This window comes from Corvus cornix, chromosome 23, assembly GCF_000738735.6.
Source record: "Corvus cornix cornix isolate S_Up_H32 chromosome 23, ASM73873v5, whole genome shotgun sequence".
In the NCBI taxonomy this organism is placed as follows: domain Eukaryota; kingdom Metazoa; phylum Chordata; class Aves; order Passeriformes; family Corvidae; genus Corvus; species Corvus cornix.
In genome coordinates this window covers 7,417,434-7,431,147 of record NC_046352.1, presented here as the reverse complement: position 1 = coordinate 7,431,147, position 13,714 = coordinate 7,417,434, and the positions used below count along the sequence as shown (strand labels likewise).

The 13,714-nt window shown below is 44.6% G+C and overlaps 1 protein-coding gene across 1 annotated transcript in view; it reads left to right on the top strand.

Moving 5' to 3' along the window:
- The first annotated feature begins 233 nt into the window (after nt 1-233).
- ZMPSTE24 (zinc metallopeptidase STE24) overlaps nt 234-13,714 on the top strand; it is a 31,046-nt gene continuing 17,565 nt past the window's right edge. Inside the window, exons 1-5 of the mRNA XM_039564648.1 lie at nt 234-381; nt 1,692-1,838; nt 9,207-9,293; nt 9,905-10,021; nt 13,309-13,461. Of these exons, the coding sequence (XP_039420582.1) occupies nt 265-381; nt 1,692-1,838; nt 9,207-9,293; nt 9,905-10,021; nt 13,309-13,461 (621 nt within the window). The 5' untranslated portion in view covers nt 234-264. The remainder of the gene's footprint in view (nt 382-1,691; nt 1,839-9,206; nt 9,294-9,904; nt 10,022-13,308; nt 13,462-13,714) is intronic.

Below are 13,714 nucleotides of genomic sequence, written 5' to 3'. Positions count from 1 at the left end.
TTTAAACTTCTGCCTAGATCCTCGCCATGCTGCCCCGCACACGCCTCGTCCCAGCCCTGCGGGCGCCTGACTGGGGTGGCCGAGCCAAGCCCAAGCCGTGCCGGGCGGAGCCAAGCGGAGTCGTGCCGGGCAGAGCTGAGCCCGAGCCTATCCCACAGCCCACGGCGCCCACACGGAGCCCGCCCGGCCGCCCCTCAGCACCGCCCCGCCCCCGGCTCCTCCGGCCGCCAGGCGGCGCTGCAGCGTGCGGCGGGTGGAGAGGCCATGGCGCTGCCCGGCGACCTGTGGGCAGAGCTGCCGGCCGAGCGCCGCATCTTCTGCTCCGTCCTGGTCTTCTCGTGGGCCGTCTACCTCTGGGAGGCCTTCCTGGCGCACCGGCAGGGCGGTGCAGCTCTGGCGGGGGCGGCTGCTGGTGGGCCGGGGTTGTGCCGGGCCCGGCCCGGCCCGGCCCTGCCTCACGTGGAGGGTGGCCGGGGCCGGAGCTGAGCGACGCGGGGCCTGTCGCCTGCCTGGGGTGGGCTCGGCCCTGTCCCGGGGCGCGGCCTCAGCGCGCTGTAGCGGGTGGTGGGAGTACTCACAGCGGCGAGTTGGGTGAGTGCGGTAGGGTCACCGGCATCTGAGCACTCCCAGCAGCTCGGTCCTCCTCCCCGGGACAGCTGAGAGAGAGCGGTATGAGCAAAAATGAGGAAATGCGTGACTTGAAATAACGACAGTTTTAACAGGTGAAGGAAAGAGGAGGGAGGCGCCGCAAGAGCTGCACAGGCCGTCGCTCACCGCCTCCCCGAGCAGGCGATGTCTGGGCAGCCTCCGAGTGATAGCCACCCTGGAAAGGCACATTCCAGCGCTCTCTTCTTATTATAGAATAAATACGACATAGAGGACGGAGGGTCTCTTCGGTCAGGTCCCGGCTGTCGCCTGCCAGCCGCATCTCCACCCCCAGCCTGCCCACCTGGCAGGTTTAGCAGCAGCCACACACCGGGGTGTTTCCAGCCCCAGGAACGCGGAGCATCCGCGCGCACCCGTCCCTGCCAGACCCAGCGGGGTGGGGAGCGCCGCGGAGGTCAGGAAGCGGTGCTGCCAGCTCCTTTGAGCCCTGGGATCAGGGACACTGCAGCCTGGTGCCCCGGACAGGGGAGAATGTGTTTCGAAGTGACAAAGGGTAGGAGTTTTTCCTTTGAGAACAGGTAAATATACTGAAACAAGACAGCAGAGGGAAAAGACTTTTAGTCGTTAAAAATGCTTAAGTGACAAGTTCTATACTTAAAATGAAATAGCACCTCGTTTGTGCAGCAACTCAGTAGGTATGTATTCTGGTGAAGTCACATGGCTCGCACGGAGGATCTGGTGTTCGGTTTCAAAACAGCTCAGTCGTTAACTCCGGTGCAGTAAGTCACATCCTGTGGAAAAATCAGTTTGTGTGATCTGTATTTGAGCTATTCTAAATAAGTCATTTAGCCAGCAAATCAGTTCCTGGTTACAACATAATAATTATGCTTCAGTTTTATATTTAGAACTTGAGAGAAAACAGGAATTCAGGAATATTTGTTCCTTTGTGTGTTGTTTTTCCTTTTTTTTTTTCTTTTAACTTTCTGTGGTGGCCCATGGGATCATTTTATGTGCTACTTTTCATTCTTACTTATCTCCTTTAAAATATTAGATGTAGACTTTAAGTTTTGTCTTCAATTTTTCAGAGGCGGGTGTATAGAACAACAACACATGTACCACAGGAACTGGGACAGATCATGGACTCAGAAACATTTGAAAAGTCTCGTCTCTATCAGCTAGACAAAAGTACTTTCAGCTTTTGGTCAGGCCTCTATTCAGAGGTTGAGGGCACTGTAAGTACCTTTCATATGTTATTTTTCATGTACTCAAACTGAAATACTGTGGTTCTTAGTGGTCCCATGCAGCTACACCATTGGCATTCTGATGTCTTGTGGCGAACACTGACATTTATAGTCTGTTTTTGTTTGTGGCTGTATTTGCTACACAAAAAGAAGTAATTATGCAGAAAGTATGTAATTTCTTTCTGCAGTGCTGAGTCATACTGCGCAACTACAGTGTTACCTTACGTTTTAATTATGTTCTATTATAGTTTCTGTTGCAAAATTAATAAGCAGCAGGAGAGTTATTTTAAATTGTTAAAATACAGACCCTTCCCTGTGTTTGGAGGAATGCAACTACTTTCATTTTTAGATAAAATTTAAGTAGAAGGTAAAATGAGCAGCCTGTGAGAACAGGGAGTGTACCAATGGATACTTCTGAAGTATAAGAAGAATTACACTGGGCAAGTAATGTTCACATATTTGAAAAAACAGAACCGTTAGTTAGAACAAATTATTTATGTGTGTGAATTACAGTCTTAGGAGAAGAGAAACCTCTTCTAACGCACTACTGAAATACCATTGCTCATCAGTACCACAAAAAGGAATCCTGAAGTGCCTGGCATTGCAAAGTAAATTGAAATATCCTACTTCACAATGAACTTAAGCAAGCATAAATGTCAGTTATAAAATGTAATGAAAATAGGATTGTAAAATAGAGTTGGTCATGTAACTGTAAACTTGTAAGAAGGATGTTTTGTCAGTGCAATCTGTTATATTCTTCTTGTTGGGATTTTCGGTATGCTCAGTAGAACTCGAGACAATTTTTATATGAGTTTGAAGAGCTTTTATGTTTCTGACTGACTTGAGAGGCAGTATTTCATTTGGAAATCAGAGGTTCTCTCTGGTGGTGAGTTGGTGGGTAAGGTGAGCTGGAACCACCTAGCAAGTGCAATGAGTCAAAAGGTTCTGAAGCTTTTTCTTGATTTCAAGAACTTTAGCCAAAGCAGGTTCCTTTGTTGTTTCTAAAGAAAATATACATGATTGGAATGAGCATTTTTTGCCACTGAATTTAGCGCCATGCTATTCAAAGACTTGAATCAGTAGTCTGTGTTTATCTTCTTCTGGGCCTACTGTTGTTATGGTTGCCCAAAACATTGTAGCTACTAAGTAAGAGAGATATGAGTTTGCCAGATGGACTGTTAGATGAATAAAGAACTGTCTGGATAGCTGCATACAAAGAGATAAAGCAAATGGTTCAGTTTCCGAGTGGAAAGCAGTGGTGGCCCTCAAGGGTCCACATCTGGGTGAATGCTGTTTAATATCTTCAGTGGGACTGAGTGTACCTGTCATGGGTTAGCAGGCATAGTCCCAGAAGTGATTTTCTTGCAAAGAGGTGCTTACATCTTCCTCTGTGACCTGACAGAACCTATTGGCTGGCTAGTTTGAATATGGACAATTTTTAAGCCACTTAGAATTTTGACCACCTCTGTGATCCACACTTAAGAATAGACAAACCCCGGGCAGAGCCCTCTCTCGTTTCAGGCGCTGGGACAGGTGGCTGCAGGGCCCCATATGGGGACCCGGCGGGCCCGCCCCAGGCCCTGCTCGGGCCAGGCCGGGCTGGACCACAGCCATCCTGGGGCCGATGGGCCCTGTTCCACCCACAGCCCCCGCCACAGCCCTGCTATATGCAGATGGAATGGCCCGGCTCCCCCTCTCCAGTTCGGCCAAGATTCAGCTGAAGCTGCCCACCGATGCCCGGCAAAGGTCATGTGACCAACAGCGATAATCGAAATTCCAGCTGCAAGGCCGAGGTGAGATTAACCCTTTTAGTGCTGTGAAGAGCTGAAAACCTGAGGGAGGAGAAAGAGGAGATGCTTAAAGCTGAAATTCTGTTGTGAAGCTGTGAGGTATCAGAGTACCCATTGTAATTTCATGAAGGCATGGGGGCTGGAGTGTTCAACTTGTACTTGTGAGCAAAAGCACCTGCGCTGAGATAGGCAGATGCTGACGCAGCTGTAATTTGATGAGAAGTTTGAACAGGGAGAGATGGAAGTGATGAGGACTTTTGCTCCAAATGGAAAAGGAGAAGACCTCAGTTCCTAGAGATGCTCCCAGAGATAGTCCTAGAGATGAAGATGAGGAGGACCCTTTGCTCCCAGGGAAGGAGGAGGACCTCTATTCTTAGAGATGAAATGCTCCCAGAGATGGTGAAGAGAACTTTTGTTTCTGGACGGCTCAACCTTAAAATTGCACCCCAGTAGCTCAAGAGTGGACCCTTGAAAGCAGTTACAGGAAAAGCTGCAAGTCGTGGGAGGGGGACTCTCACATGATGCAAGCAGAGAACCAACCCAGGTGGCTGTCTCGTGATAATGTCTCCATAGTATGAGCAAGAGAGACTCCTCTTCCTAAATGGACTGAACAAGGCTATTATGGAAATGGTAAACAGATTGAACATCTCAAGGGTTGTCTTTTTTACATTGTCAGTGGGAGAAGGGAGAAAGGTGGGGGGCGGAGAAGAGTTCTGAAGGTGTGGTATGATTTTATTTTTCCTTTTTCCCTCTTTTAGGTCTGTTAATAAACCACTTTATATTCTTTCAAGTTTGGTGCCTGCTTTGCTTTTCTCCTAGTTCTTATCTCACAGAAGGTAAATAGTAATGAGTATTTTGGACCAAACCACTACACTAAATTGGTGCTTCTGCCCGGTTACAAACCGAACCTGCTACAGTACCCTTGGCAGGTTTGCAGCTGACACCAGGCTCAGTGGGGCAGCAGATGGGCAGGAGGGACAGATGCTGTCCAGGGTGACCTTGATAGGCTGAAGGAATGGGCTTGTGTAAACGTCACGGAGTTCAACAAGGCCAGGTGCAAAGTCCTGCACCTGTCTCAGTTCAATCCACAGCACCAGCGCAGGCTGAGGGATGAGTAGATTGAAGGCAGCCTTGTAGAGAGGGACTTCAGGGTCCTGATAGATGAAAAATTGGACATGAGTTGGCAATGTGTGATTGCAGCCCAGAGAGCCAACCGTGTGCTGGGCCGATCCCCAGCAGCATGGGCAGCAGGGCGAATCTGCCCCTCTGCTTCACTAAGGTGAAGACCCCACTTGCAGTGCTGCCTCCAGCTGTGGGGTCTCCTGTGCATGAAAGACATGGACCTGTCAGAGTGGATCCAGAGGAGGCTGCAAGAAATGGTCAGAGGGCTAGAGTGCCTCACCTTCAAAGACAGGCTAAGATAGTTGGGGTTATTGGGAGCTGGTGGTAACCCACAAAAGGCTGTCTCTTCAATCATCCAAACTTTACACCATTTATACATATTAGCAAACAAAATTGTGGTTCATTAACTAAAATTTACATAGTTCTTTTATTAATTAGTATTCTACCTTCTGTTGATTAAATTATTCTTTTGCTTCTCATGCTAATTCTCAGTCTTTCTCTTGTGAGTCAATGGGTTTCTTGGGTCGGTGGTCCATGAGTCACTGGTTGTAATCTGCCCCTGCTGGAATTACCTGTTACCCAGTCAGAGCTGATTAGCTTTCTTGGTTTCATCTTAACTTGGGGATTCTGCCAAATGTCCTAGTGGTTCAGAAATTCAGCATTCTCTCCTGTGTACATCCTTCTGCCCAAGCTTTGGTAATGTTTCCCTGGGGCTGAGATCATTAATGCATATCAAGCCCCTAGACTTTAACAAGGCATTTCTACAAACAAGTAATTTTTCTTTCTAACGCCTGGACATCATGGCGAGGCCTTAGAGTCCCTTGCAGTACCTAAAGGGGTTCCAAGAGAGCTGGAGAGGGTCTTTGAACAAGGGCCTGGAGCGACAGGACAAGGAGGGATGGCATCACAACAGACAGAGGACAGCATTAGCTTATAGGGAAGAAATTCTTTCCTGTGAAGGTGGTGAGGCCCTGGCACAGACTACCCAGAGAAGCTGTGGCTGCCTTATCCCTGGAAGTGTTCAAGTTGGATGCAGCTTGGGGCAGCCTGGTCTGGTGGAAAGTATCCCTCCCTGTGGCAGGGGGATTGGAACAAGGTGATCCTTAAAGTCCCTTCCCACCCAAACCATTCTGTGGTATTTAGAGGTTCTTTCTTACCCAAACCATTGGGTGATTGTGCTTGCCTGTGTAGGAAAAGCATAGCTTTAGCTTTCTTTTGTGACATTTTCTTTCTGTTCCATCCCTGTTTCTGTAATAACAAATCCACAATGATTTTAGCAGCTGATTGATTTATTAATGAAATTAGTGCATCCAGCTGTCTTCCACACCTGAGCCACTGAATCCAGACTATGCTGTTGATTTCTAAGCAGCAGCCAAAGTCAGTTACTAAGCCAACAGGCATCTTTGTTTGTATGTTGTTCCACTGTTTCAGCTGTGATGGTGATAGCTAGAAAATAGGTATGTCTCAAACTGCTGCCGCCATTAATGAATTGATTGTGTTGCAGTGATGCTGATGTACAAAAGCTAAGTGAAAAACTGTGGAATATGTGAGTTAAAGCTTCGAGCTAATTATTTGAGTACTGGCCTGAATAAAGAAGTTTTGGAGCAGTCTGTTTCCACATCCTGCCCTTGGGTTACAACAGCTCCAGGCAGTGCTCCATACTGGGGGCAGAGTGGCTGGAAAGTGGCCCAGCAGGTAAGGACCTGGGGATGCTCATGAACATGAGCTGGCATGTGCACAGGTGGCCAAGAAAACTGGGGGCATCCTGGCATGTAGGGGGCCAGTCTCTTCTTCTCCCAGGTGACAAGCGACTGCACCAGAGGAAATGGCCTCAAGTTGTGATAGAGGAGGTTTAGATTGGATATTATATTTCTTCACTGAAAGGGTGGCCAAGCACTGGAACAGAGAATAAGGGGAAACAGTCTCAAGTTAAACCCTCCTCCAGGGGAGATTTATCTGGGATGAGAAATTTCTCCAGTCTGCCCAGGGCCCAGGTGGAGTCCTGGAGGGATTTAAAAAATATGCGAATGGGACGTGGGTCAGTGGTGGGCTTGGCAGTGCTGGTTTGGACTCAATGATCTTAGAGTGATTTTCCAACCTAAAGTTTCTATGACTATATTCTGCAAAGTGGATATAGCCCTTGTGTAGGGTATGTACAGCTTTTCTACATGTCTGTGATGGTGAGTTATTGTTCCTGTATGTGATGCTGAGGTGTGTCTTTCTATTTCTCAGAATCTGTCCTGCGTTTATCAGATTCCGTCTGAAGTGAGGTGGCCTTCGCTGTCTGGGTTTGTCACTTTTTTTGAGCATAAAATACATTCTTTATTGGCTTTGGGAACTGCCTGAACTTGAAAGAGGCTATTGTGGCCAAAGTTGATGAAACTGAATGCCAGTTTTGCAAGCTTTTGCCTTTAATAGGTTGAAGTATGATTCATTAACCCAGCAAATTAATTGAAGGGGAGATGCTGTGTTAGAATTACTAGAATGCTTTATTTCAGCCATTAATGATTTGGGTTTCTTTTTAACTAATTAGTATCAACAACATGCTAATAGCTATCTTTGTTGAGGGTGATACTTCTGGGACTGTCAGGTCTAAAACCTACAGGTAGTCTGTAGAGGAGGAACAAACTTGCTCTTACGGTTACAAAACAAGGAGAGTGGAGCTTCAGTGTTGAGTATTCAATACCACCATGTCATGTTGGAAGAGGGGATGGTTTTCATCAGGAAAGATGAAGTGGAAGGGTCGTGGTTCTTTTTGTCTGGGGCTTGTGAGAGGAGAGAGTGCAGGGCCGGGGTTCCTGCAATACCCGCAAGGCCACTGCCACCTGCCATCGCTGCCACCTCGGATAGAAGGAGCCGCTGCACCGCAGGTCGGAGCCGCCCCGGATTGCGCAGCCACCGGGGAGAGGGATTGTGCCTGAGACCGCGCCGTGCTGCCCCTGGTACTGCCGCCCATGGAGAGATGTAGTGGGACCCAAGGCCTGCCAAGTGGCATGGAGTGAGCAGCTTGTCAGCATAGTTCCTTATTAAAACTAGCTCTTCAGGTTTTGTTTAGTTCATTTTCCGTTGTTTCCAGGCTGGGGGGAGGTTGTTGAGCGGCAAGATCCTCTCCGGTGTGCTGCCTTTGTTCTCCTGGGTGTAGCGTGGCAGGCAGTGTACTGGACAGCCACCGTTTTGCTTTTGTGTGGAAACAACGTCTGTCTTCAGGAAGCAATTTTGTTTGTTTGGTGGTAAATACTGTTGTGGGTGGAACACTCTCTTTTGTGCCCTCTTTTATTGATACTGTTGTGTTTATTCACATTGTTCTTTGTTTTCTCAACCCAAAAGGTCTAGCGCCGAGGTCCTCTGCCATCTTGTTTTTGCCCTAGGGGGGACCGGGCAATATCTTGTCTTTGCTGGTTAAACCAGTTCTCTCTTTTGTACAGGTTGTTTTTTTTTTTTTAGTGTTGTGTTTACTGCTGTTTTCTTTAGTAAATTGTGACTCTAATGTATAATCACTCTGAGTTGGGTTTTTTTCTTGTTCCCCTCCACTATTGAAAGGGTACAGTTTAAATGGCTTTAATTTCTATGCTGAGCTTTTAAAACCACCACACTTGCTTTGATCCTTTCCATCTCCTGCTGACACTGAAAATGCACCCTAACAATTAGGTTGTAAGAGTAAGCCTTTTCAAAATAAATAAATAACCCCCTGGCATTATCAGTATTGGAAGGCTGCTTACTTGAAAAGTGATTTATATATATATAGTGGATGCATCACTTGCTAAGAAGGCAAACATGAAATATTTACAAGTTGAGCTGATAAGAAATGCTGCCAGGCCTGGCCGTGAGCTGCAGTGAGCTCTTGCTTCAGTAGCTCTAGCTTGGGCGTTTCTTTGATGGTGGTGTATCCCAAATGTTCACTCCCTGTTCCTTGGCAGCCAGTATGTCAGGAGACATTGGGAGCAGGCACAAGGAGGAGACCATGAAGCTTTCTTCAAAATGGCTATAACGGCTCCAGTAGTGAAAATGAAATTGGGGCTTTTCTCTGGGCAGGGAACACAGGTGAACCTCTGCTCTGGGAGAGGAGGGTGGCTTCTCTTCAAGACAAGAGGCTGCAGTATGGATATATGTATGTATATGGGTATATGTATACGTAGATCTTCTGAAAATATACCTTATGTCTGAGCCAATATAGCAGCAAAGTCTACAGAAAATAGGCTTGGAAATATGCTAGTATTTCACAGGAAAAAAAGAAATTACCTTCTCTCTACTTCTGTAAAGTAAAAATTAACTATTGCCAGATATTCCAGGCTTGTTTTATCACTGTTAAGATCAGAGGGGTGGCAAAAAGCTAATTATAAAACTTGTCTTATTCACCCTTAAAGGTTCTTACCATGCTGAAATTTTAGTAGACTAAGATGACAGTGTGTTTCATACTGCCTCTGTGGTATGTGGTTTTGTTTTCAAGATGATTCTCCTCTGTGGAGGAATTCCTTTTCTCTGGAAACTGTCTGGTCAGATCTCTGGTCGTGCTGGGTTTGGACCAGAATATGAGGTAAGTAGGCCTTAAATTTCTGTGAAAGTATTTGGTCCCTACTGCAATAATAATTTTAATTTTTAAGTTGGTGTTTAGTTAAAAGTGAGATGTAGCTAACCTATAATATAGTAAAAAGAACAGATATTTTCTGGTGCCCACAATGACTGTGTGATTCTGAGAACAGGTAACAGTAAATTAGCTTGCTTTTAAATTAGTTTACTAATTAAAACAGCCTTATATGTTAAAAGCAAAGTCTGGTATCTGCTTGAATCAAATGAGGTGGTGGGCTGGGTTTTTGGGAGTTCTTTATTTGGGTGTTTTCTTTTTACTGGTACTAGAATTGATCTACCTGCGCACTAAAAGGGTAAGAAGTTTGAGGCTACTGCTTATGTTGCCTTTGTGCCGTGGATGAAGCATGTATCCAAATTTGTGTTCCAAATCCTTAGTAAGCTATTATAGTGAGCAATAATCTAATCATCATGAAAAAGTTAATTCTGTGAATTTATCTAGCATCATCTTCTAACTGGTTTCAGTTAAGTCACTGACCTAAAAGCCATTTTTAACATCCAGAATATTTGTTAGTATGGGTCAGTAAATATCAGGTGGTTTTCTTTTGTTTTGTTTTTCAGATTGTTCAGTCATTGGTATTTCTACTGCTTGCAACACTCTTCAGTGCAGTGACTGGTCTCCCATGGAGTTTGTATAATACATTTGTCATAGAAGAGAAACATGGCTTCAATCAACAGGTATTGCAGAGAGCACTTGTGCTGACCTGATGGGTTCAGATTGGTTAGGTAGACTGGTCTGTCCATATCTGTGCCAAAGATCATTAGTTTTAGGGACATTTCTACTCACACTGCATAAGAATCAGTTTTATCAGTGGCTGTTGCAGGAGTGCCCATGCAGCAGCAGGCTGTGTGAGCCCATGCCTCTGAGCATAGAGATGTGTGTTCTAGGGGTGGGACAAAGAATGTTTCATGCCTCAGCTGTTCATTTTTGGATGAACCCTCCATCTGCCTTTCCTGAGAAGTTTGGATCATTTGCTTGATAGGGGCACTCCTGATTTATGATCAATGCCCAGGTGAAAGGAAACCAAGAAATTACTTTCCTTCTCATTTTGTTTCACTTACTGATTTCTTAAATCAGTCTTTACTAGATTGGAGAATTCAGCTCTTCATTTGTACCTGTGTTGGGTACCCATATAATATCAGCTCTGGTTTTCTTAATTGCTTTTACCAACTTGGTTTCACCTGTGTCAGCATCAGTTTCTCATGAGATGAGATATTCTTTCTGAGAGAAGAACCTCAATCTGGGGCCCATCATTAGCCATTTCATGCCAGAGCATAAGATTTGTTTTCTGCTTTTGGAGCCAGCTGGTGTTGTCTACAGTACTTTCTGTTCCAAGTCTACTAGGAAGTTGTTGTTTGGCTGGTTTGTTTGTTTGGTTTTTTTGCATTAGAATGAAATTTAGATGGGTAGCAAATGTGGTTCATTTTAATATCAGTAGAGATTCTATTTGCCAATTTCATCTTCCAGTCTCTATGGAGGTGGGAAGACTAAAGAAGTGAAATCAGTTTGTTTCTGAACTCCTTATGTTCCTGGTAGATTGATACATTGATGCTTCTTATTCCTTTTTATAAACAAGAAAGGAAGTAAGTAATAAAAAGGGCTTTAAGTGCAGTGATCTAGTTTGCACCCTTTAAAACAGAAATGTGTAGATCCTGACACATCTGGTATTATTTTGATTCACATCAATTTATTTAATGGCATACTGTTTTCCTTCCAGGAAAGACCAACTATGAAAATTCTCACTGCACAGTTTTGCTGTTAAATCTGTGTGTTCCCAGAAAACGACAAGGCTGGTTTGGCTGTGTGTCCCCCCACCTCTGATATTTCAATACTGTGTCAATAGCAGCTCCTGCTCCAGGCCTTGAGAAGGAAATCTGAAGATTGTCCTAATTAGTCATAAACCTTGAGCTTGTGACCAACTCAGAACTCCATTTAGCTCTCTAGTCTTGTGTAAAAACCTCGTGATTCTAAAAACCTGTGTGTCACTTTTTTCTCACAAGCGAGGAGATCCTCACTGTCAGATTGAGGGTGCCCATTCATGTCCCAGGTGGTTCTGAGATACAGTCCTGGGGATCCTAATCCCTTCTGCAGACTTGACAGTGAGCACACTGCCAGGCTAGCGTCCTGCTCCTAGCAAGGAAGGAAGGAATGTTCCTGTGTTTCCAGAGCATGAGTCAATCAGTCTTTTCTCCACAGGCAATATATGTTTAAAGTATTTTGGTTGTTCTCTGGCTATCACTTCTGTTCTGCAGTCCCCAAAAATTGTAAAGGCTGGCAGAGTCCTAATTCTTGCAATGTGCTTATGCCCTGGCCTAGCCTAGCCATCCTTTTGACATTCTGAATCCTTAAACACACATCAAATGCCATCTCTCGCTCTTGTCTCTCATATCAGTCCTTAGTAGTTACATCAGGCCTACACCTTGATTGCTTCTCCTACCTTAGTGAGGAGTGAGTTCTGTATTGGTGCGGAATCTGCAAGCCCTTCATGTCCAGCACACAGAAGTCCAAAGACTGTAGAATTAGAGCCAATCAGCACAGTAGCTGATGGATGGAGAACCTGACTTGATCAGGCCCTGCCTTTCTGCAGAAGGAAAGTGTCAAATACTGCACTTAATAGCTTGGGCTTCTTTAAAAGTGCCTTGAGAGCTTGCAGAATCCATGTGGTTTCATTGTTGCTTTAGGCAAGGTAAGCAGTATTCTGGGTGTATCGGAACATTTACTCCCAAGAGCTGTGCTCTCTGCATGCTTCACTGTTGTCAGTGCCTAATCAAACAAGCAAATGAAGATGTGCTACTGACACCCATAGAAATAAAATGCTTGACTGAGCTACCTCATGGTCTTTTACAAGGGTTTTTTCCTGGCAGTGGTCATCATACTGAGAGCTAAAGGCTGAGTCCATGTCTTAGGTACCGGATGTCTTACAAACAGTCATATCTCCACCTTCCATTTCAGACTGATGGTCTGGGCCCCTTAGTGAATAAGCCAAATTCACACCTGGTACTGGCCCAGACTTTGGAATTCCTAGCAATGATTCTTAGCTGATCTTCAAATAGACTCTTCCTTCTGTAGGAGTTGCTTGCTGAAAATGAGGATTTTTCTCAAAGTCACATTTGCCTTAGGAAGCAAGAGACTCACCAAAGATGAAAGACACCATGCAATTTGCTAGCTCTACTCCTCCTAGATTGTGGAGCTGGAAGTAAAGAGAGATTTAAAATGAAAATACGAGCTAAACGGATTGTAGTTGACCTGTTTTTCTTTCAGACCTTTTCAGTACAGCCTTGTTTGAAAGATCTTTACATACTAATCCTTTAGAGCTTGATGGGTATCTTAATTGTGTTGCAGAGTCACTAGATCAGATCATTCAGATAGAGGTCTTTGAAATTTCTATTGCTTCTGTTAAAGTTATGATACTTTTAAAGCCTGAGATAGCTATTTGGTAGTAACTGCATGTCAGTGGAAGCTTGGAGTAAAATGCCCAAGGTATTGCTGAAAATCTGTAATAGGATTTCTATATATTTCCAGTTAGGATAATTAGCTTAGTGGTAACCGAAAGTTAAGACAAACTGGGGCAGCTGTTTAATGAAAGAGAAAACATTTTCAGTAGCAGTGCTTCTTTGAGAGTTTCTTATTTTCTAAGAATCCATAATGTGTGGGATATAGATTGGTAAAGGAAGTAAGGGACAGATAAGCTTAAATTTTGTCTTCCTCCTTTAATGAATGTGCAACGCAAAAGGATGCTTTGGGTCAGGCCTTACTAAGGAAGAGTGTATCTGCATGGGCTTGAGTCCATGTGGTTGTATGGAGCTGCTAGAAAAGCTCCTTTTTGACTGACTCTGATTTTCTTATGACACTGGCATTGCTGTTTTGCCATTTGTCTTAACTGAAGGGATCAGTTCACTAACCAGAATGGCATGTTAATATTTACATTGACATATTACTGATACAATTTATCCTTTCTTTGCAGACGCTGGGATTTTTTTTTAAGGATGCTGTCAAGAAGTTTGTTGTGACTCAGTGTATTCTGTTGCCAGTGACATCCCTTCTGCTTTACATTATTAAAATAGGGGGAGACTACTTCTTTATCTATGCCTGGCTCTTCACATTAGTTGTTTCCTTGGTGAGTACGAGATGTTTGGGTTTCTTCCAGGTTCCAGCTTACTGGCATGGCTCAGCATGCTGAACCCAGCTGAAAGGAAAAGAAGAAAAATCTAAATCTCTTGTGAATTTTAATATCTACAAACTTTAACAGGGTGTCTTGCTCTCAATGTACTTGTTTAGGAATAATAGCTCATATATATTTGATAAATATATATGACGTTAATGTCATATATATTTAATCTATTTAATACTGGAGTGTCTTCATCAATTGA